The following is a 15189-nucleotide window of genomic DNA, read 5'->3' as shown; positions in this document are numbered from 1 at the left end:
TTATCTCAGGTACATGAGAAAAGAAATAAGTAGGATGTGTTTTGTCTACTTACGGAGGAATTGTATATTTATTGGTAAAGAAGGGAGAAAACAAGAGATGTCTAAAATAACAGAAATGGAAAATCTCTTGTAATCCAGCTTTTATTTTCCACAAAGATCTCTAAATTAAAAAAGACTATACCAGCAAAGGGCTCTTCAAAAGGAAACTATGGCTAAAAGTACTGACGACTGCTACCACCTTTTGAGTTTAGCCATTGAGTTTTCTAGCATGCAAGCCTCCTCCCAATCACAGACCTCATATTTAACTACTTAATGAAATGTCATTAATAATTATCAGCTTTAAACCCTTAATCACAAACCTGCAAAGGGATCACTTTTATAGGACTCCCAAAAATCCTCAAATTCCTTTTGGACCTCCTCATCTATGATGATCCCTGCAGACTGCTCATTATTTACTTGGACATAATTGGCTTTCAGGACTATCTCCACTTCACAGCGCACATCTTGCTGAAAGGGCTTCCACCGTTGCATTACAACTCCATAAATAGTAAGGTCATCACCTAGGAGAGAGCACCAAGTAGCAACAAAGTCCAGGAGGAGCACACTGCTTGCTGGACATAGACTTGCATCACACAGATCCAGAAATAAGAAATAAACCACTCTCCCACCAGGTTTAGAATAATAAACACTCATCCAGGAAACAATATGAAGGCAAAGAAACACCACAGGTTTCCTACTTTTCCCTTCTGTTTTTGTTTGTTTTTACAAGCGTTTGTATCTTTAGCTAAAAGCTAAAGTCAGCATTTTTATTTTTCTTAATCTGCCACATGATAATCACACCAAATTATTACCCTTCACTGGAAAAATAGCTTACCAGATGATTTATTCATTGTTATTATAAGGGGTGAAATGTTCATCTTCTAATAATCCCTAACCATACAGTTCTCATTTAAAGAATATGTAGAAACTGCAGCTGGAAGATTAAGCTATACTCAGTTTGGTGTCAGGAAAGGAGACAATCTTGTGATAACTGACACTAGTTTTAGTTTCCTATATATTAATTTTTACGTGTCACCTTTATTGATATTTTACTTACTGCCTTAAGAAAAAAACAGATGAATCGGGACGCCTGGGTGGCTCAGTTGGTTAAGCAGCTGCCTTCAGCTCAGGTCATGATCCCAGCATCCTGGGATCAAGTCCTGCATCGGGCTCCTTGCTCAGCGGGAAGCCTGCTTCTCCCTCTGCCTCTGCCTGCCATTCTGTCTGCCTGTGCTCGCTCTCTCTGCCCCCCTCTCTCTCTGATAAATAAATAAAATCTTAAAAAAAAAAAAAAAACAGATGAATGAACTAAGAAATAAGTGAACACTGTTTTACTTCAAAGCTCTTTTTCATAAACTATGAAAGCACAAGATAAATCCTGCTTATTCCTTCTGGTTGGTTCCTTCCCACCTGAGGAAATTCTATTACTGGTGATCAGAATATTAAATAAACTTCTACAGATTGTCCTAGGAGGCCTTGGGTCTTTCATGGGCACATTCTCCAAACACTAACATCTGTGCTTATTATTACATACAATTCAATGCATCAATTAACAGGTATATATGAATGAATGGTTGGCATTCGGTATTTTGGTATAAGAGATAAGGGGGCCAGAAGAAGAAAAGATAAGCCTAGTCCTAAAAATCTTGTTGAATATAAGATGTTGAACATACTCCAAATCCAATACGGTATTTATAATTTGTGCAATAAATAGCGTCTGAACTAACTGGCAAGTCTTCATTTTCCCTGTGTCAAATATATGGTATTTGCTGATGCAAAATGCCTTTTACTCTCTAAGTTTCAATGTGTAATGTATAATCTGCAGGGCTTTTGATTTTCTAAAGAAAGTGTTCTGTAAATGCTAAGTGAATGGAACTCGTGATAGCAATGACACAACGGAGGGCTTATTTCTAGCTAAAGGCAACTTTATAATAAATGGTGACAAACACATTCAGTAGGTGCTTTGCATGTGTTTTCAAGATCTTTCGAAGCCACTGCTTGGATGGTTTTCAAACTAAAGCAAGAGTAATGATCATTTACTATATTGTCTGCCCTTAATTTTTAGGTGAAAATGACTGGGGTAACTTTAAATGAGCACTTGGAATAGTCCTTTACTATCATTTTAATGAATTATACTTAGGTTGTTTTCAAATTAGTCAAGTAGAAACTTTACTTTTAGATATAGCACCCGTTATTGAATTAATAAATAAATGATTATTGAAGTAACTGACTTCAATAGCAGTGATAATGTGAAAAATGTAGTGTACTGAAAAATGGCCAAGAGCACTGATTTTATCAGATTTGGGTTCAAATCCCAGCTCCTTCACTCACTGATTATGTCCTAGGGCAAATTATCTCACTTTGCTGAGCCTACAAGTTTTGACCTACAAAATGGAAATAGCTATATTTATGTCACAGGATCACAGTGAAAATTAAGTCAGAAAATGTTTGTAAATTACTTCTTACAATATCTAGAATATAATATACATTCAACAGCTATTAGCTATTATACTAAGCCTTGTTGTTAAACTTTTCTGTACTAAGTCATAAACGATGTCATTTGCAGGGAACTACAATTCTTACTTTGTAGCAGCCTCCGTCTTTGTGCCGCTTCGTCTTGTGCAGCCCATTTACCACGGCAGCCACCCCCAGCCGGACCCATCTCTGATCCCCTGCTGCACTGGCAGTTATCAGGACACAACCACCGACTTTACTACTCTGCATTTGTCAGATTGGGGTTCCCAACCAGACTGTAAATTCCTGAAGGGCAAGGATTATGCCATTTATCTTTTCATTCTGCAGAGGTTTGTAGCAATGGATAAATGAAAAAAGCGCTGTTGATGAACACTTCCATCCATTATTATTAGTGACATGTGAAAGAAAAATACCTTTAGATTTTTTCAGATTCAGTTTAGATGTACTGCATGAAAACATCTTATTTTCTATCAAAGGGTACTTTCATGTTCACGCTAAGCTTACATAAGCACTACTTTGCTGATCCAGGTATTACAGGTTTTGGTTAAAATCTAGAGTCCTATATGAAAAAAGAACTTTGCCACAGCCTGATCCATTTAGCAGGCAATCCATGATCAAAGTTGTTATTTCCATGAAGTACTGTTTAGACAACTATAAACTGTTAATATATTTGACATAAATTTCAAACTATAGGTTGGTGATTCTTGGTTGGATGGGGGCAGTCTCTTGACCAAGAAATACTTTTGACCCTAGATACTGAACTCCTGTATTTCCACAGTTGTTTGCCTCATCGTTTTAATGAAATGGCAGCTCAAAAATATTTTATACATGAAGCATTTGGAGAAATCTATGTTAAAAGAAAAAGAAAATGGAATTTGGAGAAATTAAGCACTTTTGATCTGTCTGGTAGGAGAGAACAGGGATATAGAATAAGAAATTAGACATACCTGCTTCTGCCAAGGGACTTATTTGCGCTCTAAGCTTTCTTTACAGACTCAGGGTGAGTGAGATTAAGGTCTGAGTAAGAACAGGAAATATTTAAAGCAGGGAATGTTGAGGTGAATTAAAAAACAATCGTTGATACCCAGCTGAAGTGGGTATCACATTACATATGCAAAATAATATATTTGTTTTAAAAATCCTTTTAAAATATCTATTTTTATTAAGAATATGTCATATTTAAATGTGGCTCTTGTGGGGCACCTCGGTGGCTCAGTGGGTTAAAAAGTCTGGCTGGGGTCATGATCCCAGAGTCCTGGGATCAAGCCCCCCATTGGGCTCTCTGCTGAGGGGAGAGCCTGCTTCCCTTCCTCTCTCTGCCTGCCTCTCTGCCTACTTGTTATCTCTGTCAAATAAAAAAAAATAAATAAAAAAAAATAAAAGTGGCTATTGCAGAAGAGAGTACTTTTTAAAAAAAAAAAATTTAGAGTACTCTCTTGAGTAGCACTGCTGATTTACAAAACCTCTTATTAATTTTTCCAATAAAATTCGTCTCTACCTACTATATTATTTATAAAAACAGTAATTTTAAAATTCAATGTAGAACACTTCCATTCTATACATGTACCCTTCCACAAATACTTTTTTTTTTTTAAGATTTATTTATTTTAGAGAAAGAGAGAGTGAGCATAAGCAGTGGGAGGAACGGGGGGGAGGGCAAAGGAGATAATCTCCAGCAGACTCTGCCCTATGCAGAGAGCCTGACACAGGCTCAGTCCCACAACCATGAGATCATGACCTGAGCTGAAACCAAGACTCAGACACTCAACTGACAGAGCCACCCAGGTGCCCTTTTCCACAAAAACTTTAAAGTTTGATTTTTCCCAGGCTCCCCAATGAGAACAAGAGCAGCAAGATGAGTTGAGACAGGGCAAAAGAAAGCTATGAGTGGTCTGATTAGCCTCAAAATCAAAATATAACCAAGATGACATTGCACTAACCCCTTCTGGAGCCCTCAGATTTCCAGAACAGCTCTGAGGCTCACAGTCTTTGTTTTGCGAAACATTGTAGATCATCCAGACCAACTGCCATCATGAGACCTAAGTCACTACCAAGATGCTGTACACCCTATGCTTGACTATCTCTGGGAAAAGAAACTCACCATCATCTGAGTCCCATGGTGAACCCCTTATATTATTAGATATTGAGTCAAAATGTACCTTCCTGGAGCTTCAGCCTACTGAAACCCAAAAGTATCTTCTGTAACAGTAATTCCATTTCTGTATGACAACCTTCCAATTAATGAAAAGTTGGCTGTCATGTCCTTCCTGAGGCTTCTCTATGCTAAACACCTACAGTTCTTTCCAGTATGGTTTTAAGTTCCTTTCCAATTTGGGCAATTGGCCAAGAGAAACACTGAGATCCCTCAGAGGACAAAGTCAATGTGACTCCTATAGGGGTGTCACCAGCACAGAGAAGAAAGGAATAATCACCTACTTTCTTCTAGATAGCAAGAAGAGTACAGTAACATCTGACACAGTCATACTATCTGATGCATTTTATTTAACCAAAGGCTAAATCTACTACAATTTTTAAAGTTGCTGCTGTTAAGCAAGGATACACTGAAAAGAACAACCTGGACAAAAGTCAATAGATCTGTGTGCATATTCTAGTTCTGCTACTTAACTCTCCAGGTGACCCTGGGCAAGTTGGGTTCTTCACTTATAAAACAAGTGACTGGATAGGAATGCTAAGCCAGATTTGTTCCTATTATGCATCACCTCCCACCTCCACGCGAGTTTCTATTCTCAAGATGAGCAATTAAGCCTTCACACTCACTTCCCAGTGCTCTTGGGAAAATAAAAAGTAGTTTTTTCCTAATCAGTACTTTAGGACATCTTATATAAGCTAGCAAAAGCTAATTCTCACCAGATTTGCAGCTGTCTACTAAGTCATCTTCCAGGATAACTTTCATAGATCGTGGAATACTTCCAACAGATAGCCTTTGCACCTAGCAAGGAAAAGCAAACACATACTGAGTATGCTTAAATACATGCTTAATAGAAGCCTAGCAGTTCTTGAAATTACTGTTTCTATTTCCCTGGTATTATCATACAATTAATTTAATTATGATAGGGATTTATGGAATTTTCTTGAAAGTTGTGCTTATTATCCATTTACAAACTCACTAAAACCAGAGTAAAATAAAAACACCATTATGGAAAAATATCTCCAAATATAATCTACCTTGTGGATGGTCAAAATAAACATGCACTCCAATTAGTAAACATAATTACAAAGTTACTTACCTAAAAGACATGTAGTTTTTTCCTAACCTCTAGTCCCAAGAATTGGGATCCCTGTCCCTCCCAATTCCCTCCTCCTGGCCTAGCATAAGGCAGTGACAGAGCTGTAACTACCATCCTGGACTAATAATAGAGGCCATGTGTTAAGAATGATGTATAAAGAATGACGTGAGTTTGAGTCCTCAATGCTGAATGCGACTTTGTGTTTCAGCAGCAAGTAAAGGAAAACCTTGCACACTCTGACACATTAAAGAGTGTCTATGTATGCCTTATTGGACACAGCAAATAAAATTGGGCCTAAATCCCAAATCCTGACCACTCCAATGTTCAGCAATCACTTAAACCATTTAATTTTTCTCCTATCCCTTAAATACAGCTTGTTTGAACTTTTTAAATATTCGCTTAATTTTAACATAATTATTGTCAGTATACAACCCTTTTGCCAATGCTTTCTATACAGAGATGATTACTGCATGTCTCTAAAGACTGTATTCTGATATATGTGCAACTATACTGTATGAAGACACAAGTTCCATTTGTAGTCCTGTATTGGTTTCCTAGTCCTGGTAATTTGCCCACAGCTGAAAAAAACCTTCTTCAAAGTTGTTATTTTTCTCATTTATCTGATCATTTACCTGTTCCTGAATTTTGATTTCCTGATAATCTCTACACCTACTTGGAGATGAAGACAAGCCTGAGAGGCAAGTGAATTTTGAAGAATCACAGCTCTCCAAGCTGGGACAGGAGGATGGCCGGCAGAAGGTATAGTACTGCTCAAAGTCAGCCTTGACCACAAATACATGTTTGCATTTGTTACACATGTAATCCCGCTCAAACTCCAGGATCTTCACCAGACTTGTTCGAATTACTGTCCCAGTGACAGATAAAAAATGTCCCACATCCTTGGTTTTAGGGATGTGCTCCCTCACCAACTCAGGACAAATAGGCAAACCTAATGGAGAGAAACAACAAAAACCCATCAATTTACATCTTGGAATTTGACTCCATGGAATATATTCTTTTCATATTTCCTAGGGAAGAAGGTGTAACTTCAGAACAAAAATTTGAATTCTTTTTAAGAAAAAAAAAAATCAGATCAGCTCAACCAAGAAAAGAGAAAAGGATTATTTTGAAAAACAATGATCATTGGACTCTTTCTTTCTTTTTTTTTTTTTAAAGAGTTTTCCTATTTTTTTAATAGATTTTATTTATTTATCAGAGAGAAAGCACAAGAAGTGGGAATGGCAGGCAGAGGAGAAAGCAGGCTCCCTGCTGAGCAAAGAGCCCGCTATGGGATTTGATTCCAGGACTCTCCAATCATTACCTAAGCCAAAGGCAGGTGCTTAACCGACTGAGCCACCCAGGTGTCCCTACTAGAACAAGTTTAAATGCATAGAGACATAATACAGTGGAGTATATATAAAGAGTTTGCAGGTATAGGTAGTATAATCCCTTCAATAAAATACAATGATTATTAAGAATTGGGGATGTTCCTTTCCAGATTTTTCCATTTTGATACCTACTTTTTTTTTTTTTATAAACATATATTTTTATCCCCAGGGGTACAGGTCTGTGAATCACCAGGTTTACACACTTCACAGCACTCACCAAAGCACATACCCTCCCCAATGTCCATAATCCCACCCCTTTCTCCCAAACCTCCCCCCCAGCAACCCTCAGTTTGTTTTGTGAGATTAAGAGTCACTTATGGTTTGTCTCCCTCCCAATCTCATCTTGTTTCATTGATTCTTCTCCTACCCACTTAAGCCCCCATGTTGCATCACCACTTCCTCAGATCAGGGAGATCATATGATAGTTGTCTTTCTCTGCTTGACTTATTTCACTAAGCATGATACGCTCTAGTTCCATCCATGAAGTCGCAAATGGCAAGATTTCATTTCTTTTGATGCCTGCATAGTATTCCATTGTGTATATATACCACATCTTCTTTATCCATTCATCTGTTGAGGGACATCTAGATTCTTTCCATAGTTTGGCTATTGTGGACATTGCTGCTATAAACATTCGGGTGCACGTGCCCCTTTGGATCACTACGTTTGTATCTTTAGGGTAAATACCCAATAGTGCAATTGCTGGGTCATAGGGCAGTTCTATTTTCAACATTTTGAGGAACCTCCATGCTGTTTTCCAGAGTGGCTGCACCAGCTTGCATTCCCACCAACAGTGTAGGAGGGTTCCCCTTTCTCCGCATCCTCGCCAGCATCTGTCATTTCCTGACTTGTTGATTTTAGCCATTCTGACTGGTGTGAGGTGATATCTCATTGTGGTTTTGATTTGTATTTCCGTGATGCCGAGTGATATGGAGCACTTTTTCATGTGTCTGTTGGCCATCTGGATGTCTTCTTAGCAGAAATGTCTGTTCATGTCCTCTGCCCATTTCTTGATTGGATTATTTGTTCTTTGGGTGTTGAGTTTGCTAAGTTCTTTATAGATTCTGGACACTAGTCCTTTATCTGATATGTCGCTTGCAAATATCTTCTCCCATTCTGTCAGTTGTCTTTTGATTTTTGTTAACTGTTTCCTTTGCTGTGCAAAAGCTTTTGATCTTGAGGAAATCCCAATAGTTCATTTTTGCCCTTGCTTCCCTTGCCTTTGGCGATGTTCCTAGGAAGATGTTGCTGCGGCTGAGGTTGAAGAGGTTGCTGCCTGTGTTCTCCTCAAGGATTTTGATGGATTCCTTTCGCACATTGAGGTCCTTCATCCATTTTGAGTCTATTTTCGTGTGTGGTGTAAGGAAATGGTCCAATTTCATTTTTCTGCATGTGGCTGTCCAATTTTCCCAGCACCATTTATTGAAGAGGCTGTCTTTTTTCCATTGGACATTCTTTCCTGCTTTGTCGAAGATTAGTTGGCTGTAGAGTTGAGGGTCAATTTCTGGCCTCTCTATTCTGTTCCATTGATCTATGTGTCTGTTTTTGTGCCAGTACCATGCTGTCTTGATGATGACAGCTTTGTAATAGAGCTTGAAGTCTGGAATTGTGATGCCACCAACGTTGGCTTTCTTTTTCAATATCCCTTTGGCTATTCGAGGTCTTTTCTGGTTCCATATAAATTTTAGAATTATTTGTTCCATTTCTTTGAAAAAGATGGATGGTACTTTGATAGGAATTGCATTAAATGTGTAGATTGCTTTAGGTAGCATAGACATTTTCACAATATTTATTCTTCCAATCCAGGAGCATGGAACATTTTTCCATTTCTTTGTATCTTCCTCAATTTCTTTCATGAGTACTTTATAGTTTTCTGAGTATAGATTCTGTGCCTCTTTGGTTAGGTTTATTCCTAGGTATCTTATGGTTTTGGGTGCAATTGTAAATGGGATTGACTCCTTAAGTTCTCTTTCTTCTGTCTTGCTGTTGGTGTAGAGATATGCAACTGATTTCTGTGCATTGATTTTATATCCTGACACTTTACTGAATTCCTGTATAAGTTCTAGCAGTTTTGGAGTGGAGTCTTTTGGGTTTTCCACATATAGTATCATATCATCTGCGAAGAGTGATAATTTGACTTCTTCTTTGCCGATTTGGATGCCTTTAATTTCCTTTTGTTGTCTGATTGCTGAGGCTAGGACCTCTAGTACTATGTTGAATAGCAGTGGTGATAATGGACATCCCTGCCGTGTTCCTGACCTTAGCGGAAAAGCTTTCCAGTGGACTCTTTCTAAAAGAACATATCCAGGGGCACCTGGGTGGCTCAGTTGGTGAAGCACCTGCCTTCAGCTCATGTCATGATCCCAGGGTCCTGGAACCAAGCCCTGCCATCAGGCTCTCCACTCACTGGGGACTGCTTCTCCCTCTCACTCTCCCTCTGTGCTCTCTCTCAAACAAATAAAATCATTAAAAATAAATGAATAAAAGTATACATCCAAATGACATAATAACCAGAATTTTAATAAGAGGGCCATTACAGTAGAATCTAAATACAGCATGTAATTGTAACCTCATTCAACAAAAAGCATACTACCACAGGCAACACATAAAATCAACTGATGACTGAGTAAACCACAAAGCTGAGTGATAAAGGGAGGGAGGGTAGTATAATGACCAGATCCCCAAGCGCTAGAAGGCTCTTATTTTTTTTTAGTTAGGTTCGGAATTTATTAATATATAAATCTGTTTCCAAGCCTTGAATCACCTAGAGGTTTAACCGTAGCAGCACCATTTATCCCTTAAAAAACTTGTTTTTCACCATTAATGAACAGGCAACTCTTTAAAAGGTACAAAATGCCAAAGAAAATCCTTTTTTTTTTTTTTAAGATTTTATTTAATTTATTTCACAGAGAGCAAGTGCTCAAGCAGGGGGAGTGGCAGGTAGAGGGAACTTAAAATAAGCTTTAAATAAGCTTAAAATATAAAGATAAGGCCATATGTTAAGCAAAAGTGACCATATACAATCAAAATCTTAACACTGAAATAGATGCTAAGACAGTGTTTTCCTAGAAATGTCAACTTATTTTAAATTTTCTGTCTTACTACATATGTTATTAAGTATGTTTTTCAACACTACCAGTGAAAGGGTGGTGGTGGTGTGTGATGTACATCAAGCCCCGCATCGGACTCTCTGCTCAGCGGGAAGCCTGCTTACCTCTCTCTCTCTGCCTACTTGTGATCTCTCTCTCTGTCAAATAAATAAATAAAATCTTAAAAAAAAAAAAAAAAAGAATCCCAGAAGACAAAGAGCCATGTATATCCTGTAAAGACAAACAAGAAAATGTCTTAGGTTCCTAAGGAGACTGAAACATGGAGGCAACCTGTTTTCATAACTGAATGCCTTTCCTGGAGTCCAAGATGAAGCTGCAATATACCTAAAACCAGACTATTTCCATTCCTGGATCATTCTGCTCCGGACACCTCCAACCCTGCCTTACCTTCTCTTCTTAAAATCTCCAGTGAATCTGCTAGAATTCACTCCTTGTTCTGTGGGCTAATATATCTTGCACCTACCATGAGTGAGGCATGCATCACATAACATATAAGCTGCCACTAAGTTCCTTTACAATTATGTTCAACATGCACACAGAGACATGTAGCTTTGGGCATATGAACACCATTGTTAAATAATTGACTATATAGCTATCTCCCCTACAACCTTGAGCTTCTTTAGATGAGGGACTATACCCTACTATTTTGGTTTCCCAAAAGACTTGCAAATGCCTGAACTTAATATGTTTGTAGAATGAATGCGTCATGGCAATAACATAATTTGCAGTTTACTTTTTCAGAAAATTAGAAAAAAAAAAAGAAGGCTAAATTTACCTGAAACCAATAGGGTCACCTAGGCGGACAAAATTCAAAATTTTGGTATTTAAGCTAAGCATGGAAACATATTTAAACATAAGGACAGCCTAAAACTAAAACCATTCTTAAATACCATTTCAGTAACATTAACTAAAATCCCTTTTAACAAACTTTTTGCAACATTATTATAAAGTAATATTTGTTCTTGATCCTACCAAGAGATTATCTAGTGTCCTAATGCTTAAAGATTTATAATATTCCTAATTTTATTCTGGATAAATACTACTTTTTCAATTAAATCAAAAATATGGTCTTTTGGAGGGGATCTTAGTCTCCAAAAAGTTCTACTATACTGACTCATCTTTTTCGAATTACAGCAAGCATTGTTGTTGATTATAAATCCCCACCTTTCTGAAATATACTATAAAGTATTTCTAAACAAAACAGTACATGTGTTCTCCAACTTAATCTGCAATAATTTAAAGACAGAGCTTTGCCACAAGCTGATTGCTCCACTACAGCATCTTAAAAGTTAAGATACTTAATCTGTCATTCATCCGACAAAAACTGAGTGCCTAAACAGGTGACCAGCATAATACTAAACTTGAGATATAAAAACAGTAAATTTCCTAAAATTGTTTTGAAGATCACAAGGTAAAATGTACCACTTTCCTAATTCTTGGTATTATCAATTCTTCTGTTAGTAGTCACGAACGCTCATAAAGCTGCTCTGAATTAAAATTTTATACACACATATTGATCTATGTATATGGGCACACTAACATAATGTTGTCTCCATACAGTCTCCTTCCCCTTGGTTGGCATGGATAATATCCCAGCCTTCCAAATGTCCAGAGAACAGTATAAAATCATTACTCTGCTGTAAAAGTGACCACCAACTACACAATAAATATATTTTTAAGTATAAATATCAATTATGTCTTAGTGCTGAGTTCAATATGTGTTAAAAATTCTCAAAATGTTCCTAGAGAGTAAGTAGCAGTAAAATCCTTAAGAGATTTACCTGATATCCTGGCATGAAGGTTCTGCTTCATAGAGGCACCTTCAGGTTGAGAAAGGGACTGGAGAATTGTCAAGGCCGATCTTCGCAGAGCGCTATCAAAAACTGTTAGTACTTCATTTGGGAATGCGTTGAAATATTCCCCAATTTCCATGTTAGTCTCAAAAAGTGTCATGGCATTAACTACAACTGGGTAATGAGCATCTTCATCACTTTCCTTCAAGATTAGAAGAATATCATTCTTATGGTATTCCGAAACATAGGATTCAAACACTTGACCAACCAGTGTAACTTGATCACTATTCATTTTGAATCTAGGTGATTAAAGAAAAAGACTGGATTATAACTTTGATATTGTGACTTAGACACAAGTTAACAAAAAAATAACAAAACAAACTGGTTGTAAATTGTTATGGGCCACACTATAAACTCAAAATATTATCTGAGTTAAAATCTTAATTAGATCTGAATTACCTGTTACAGTCACTTAGTAAATGTATTAAGAAAGTGAAGCAAAACCAAAGCCAAAGAATTCTGTTTATACTGATCATTGAAATCCAAAATGGTCCAATAGCTTTCCTTTATCTTTTCCAAACTTCCTCATTAACCCTATGAAATGCTATTTTTAACCACATTCTATATACACATTTGTTCAGGTATAAAATCTTGAACAGCAATCTTCTGGCTAACATTACTTCTTTGCATGTGTTGTAGTTCTAGGTTTTTTTCATACAAAGAACATATCCTCCTTTCTCTCTTTCATTCTCTCTCACTACACACATACATATTCATGGGTTTCCAGCTACATAAATGGAACATACATGGATAGCCAGTTCTGACTTGAATAGTTAACAGATCTGCTTCAGAAATTTACAATTTGAGGTGAATTTGTTTCTCATTTTCTCCTCCTAACCTAGGAAACCTATTGGCTTCAGCAAAAACAGCTGTCCAGAGTGTAAAGAAACTAGGTAAACAGAGGAAAGAAAAGGAAAATTGGTCTTTAAATGATAAATAACTAGGACTGGAAAATAAATATACTATGTTACATTACTTCACCTATCTTATTCCTCTGGCAATACGTATTTTTTAAATTTATACCTACAGATTAAAAGAACCTACCCCCATTCTGTTTTCATGTATACAGACAGATATCTATCATACTAGTATACCATGCTGGGAAATAAAAAGCACAATAAAAGATCTTCAATGCCCTCAAGAGAACCAAGAGACAGATCAAATCAAACAGTGCCCTAACAGTGGTAAAAATGTAGTATGAATAGGAGTACAAGGAGAGGATTAAATTTAAATGGAGTGAAATCATGAACATGGCAATGGGCAGTTCCAAATAAACGGCTGAAATCGATCATCTAAGAAACTTATTTGGTTTGGAAACAGAGAACTGGAGGACAAATGTGCTTTAATTTGTCATTTCATTCACCTACCATTTATTGTATTTGGTCCAACAAACAGACGATAGAAGATGACTTATGAAGTTCACATTTCAGAAGTTCACATTTCAGCATCTTATGTGTTACACAGGCTTTTTAATATTTTGCCTTTTGGGGAAGCTACTATTCTAGAAGGTGTAGAAGGAATAAATGGGTATGTGTCATAGGCCAAGAATTCTCACAATTACAGGACACCAGTGTGAGACTGACAGATGGGTATACATATAACCAGGAGAATGAGTGAGAACAAATTATGGCCACTACACTGATAATTTGTTTTGATTAGGTAACATAAATGCAGTCAAGGGTAAAGCAGAAAAAGCACTTAGAAATAATTGATCACACAATATACCCAGATCGTGGCCTTTGCTTAAAACAAACAAACAAATAAAAAAACTGGACTCCCAAGAGTTGCTACAAATGAATCTCTAAGATTCTATAAATGCGTATTACATTTGGAGCCACAAGTTGAGCAATTCAAAAGACGCTCCACATAGGGCAAAAAGGTAGCTGCGGGGTTCATGGTTCAAATTAAAGTCAGATTAAATTCTGCCTAGTCTTTGCTGAAATGGCATCTTTGAATAAAGAAAAAAAAAGCATCCCCCTTCAAAATCTGCGCAAAACTGTTCAACTCTAAGCAGTTTGTTACCCCTATAAACATGCCTACCCTTATTGTTCTACAACCTTCAAGTTCCCTTTCCTTATTGAGTGAGGTCAAAATTAACAACGACGTGCTACTTCATCCTTTGGACCGCGTGAAGCGTCGACGAGAGCCAGAAGCGCTACCAAGCGGCCACTTCCAGCTGGACCACCGGGAATCCCCGCCCGCCCAGCGGCCGCGCCACACCCACCGGGAGCCCCGCCCCCTCGCCTGTCCCCGCGGCGCCCCGTCCTAGGGCCCGCCCCTCTCGCCCGCAGCCCGCGTCTTCCAGGCACCTCCTCCCCGCCCGCCCGCTCCGCTGTCCGCGGGCGCTCGGCAAACGTGGAGTCGGGTTGTACTCAGAGGGCTGCTTTCCACTCTTCCGTCTCTGGGCGCAGCCCCTGCCCTACGAAACCTCCGCGGGACTCTGACATTACCCGGGCTCGGCAACCCGGCAGCTCGGTCGCCCGACCAATCCCGGAGTTGAATAGTTTGGGAACTAACAGATGTGAGCGAGACTTAGGACGAACGGGGGGAGAAAAACATAAGAGGAACGGTGAAACCAGGCTGCGGCTGTCACTTACTGGCGGGCACGAAGTGTCAGAAGTCACCGAGACACGCTGCTCCCGAGGCCAAGGGGCGCGGAAAGCTCCGGCCTGGCGGCGGGGGCTCGAGGAGGCCGCTGGGGGCGGGGCGGGGCGCGTGGGCGCGCAGGCTCCGAGACGCCGGCCGCGGGGGCGCGCAGGCTCCGACGGATCTGCGTCGCGCCTGGGCCAAATAGACACGGCGCCGGCTCCTCGGCCGGGCCCGCGCACCCGACGGACGCCGAGCCGCGCACCGCCTCAACTTCGCCGTTCAGGTGCCTCTTCCGGGTGGAGAAGCGGGCGGGCGCGCGCCCCGCCTGGTGCCGTGGGACGAGAGAAGGTGGGGCGGGGCGAGGCGGTGGGCGGGGCCAGGAGGGCCGGGGCAGGACCGGAGGAGGTCCAGGGCGGGGCCAGGCTGAGACTCCCGCCCCAGGTGGAACCGGGAGAGCGGAGCGGTGCGGGGCACCAGCTGCCTGGAT

General features: G+C 39.3%; 1 protein-coding gene across 6 annotated transcripts in view; it reads right to left on the bottom strand.

Annotated features, from left to right (window-relative positions):
* Positions 1 to 14824, bottom strand: part of MCM9 (minichromosome maintenance 9 homologous recombination repair factor) — a 91566-nt gene extending 76742 nt beyond the window's left edge. For 4 of the 6 annotated variants that reach the window (XR_009354671.1, XM_059177717.1, XM_059177721.1 and 1 more), the window contains exons 1-5: positions 14711 to 14824; positions 12042 to 12352; positions 6395 to 6711; positions 5383 to 5464; positions 360 to 560 (exon numbers count right to left, since the gene is read on the bottom strand). Coding sequence is in view for 5 of the 6 variants with exons in the window: in XM_059177717.1 (XP_059033700.1) it covers positions 360 to 560; positions 5383 to 5464; positions 6395 to 6711; positions 12042 to 12345 (904 nt within the window). In the remaining variant the exon portion in view is untranslated. Of the gene's footprint in view, positions 1 to 359; positions 561 to 5382; positions 5465 to 6394; positions 6712 to 12041; positions 12353 to 13480; positions 13615 to 14710 lie in introns of all 6 variants that reach the window. The other 2 variants (XM_059177718.1, XM_059177719.1) reach the window with 2 other exon arrangements.
* Positions 14825 to 15189: the final 365 nt, after the last annotated feature.

This window comes from Mustela lutreola, chromosome 6, assembly GCF_030435805.1.
Source record: "Mustela lutreola isolate mMusLut2 chromosome 6, mMusLut2.pri, whole genome shotgun sequence".
Taxonomy (NCBI): Eukaryota; Metazoa; Chordata; class Mammalia; order Carnivora; family Mustelidae; genus Mustela; species Mustela lutreola.
This window is presented reverse-complemented; position numbering and strand designations above follow the sequence as displayed.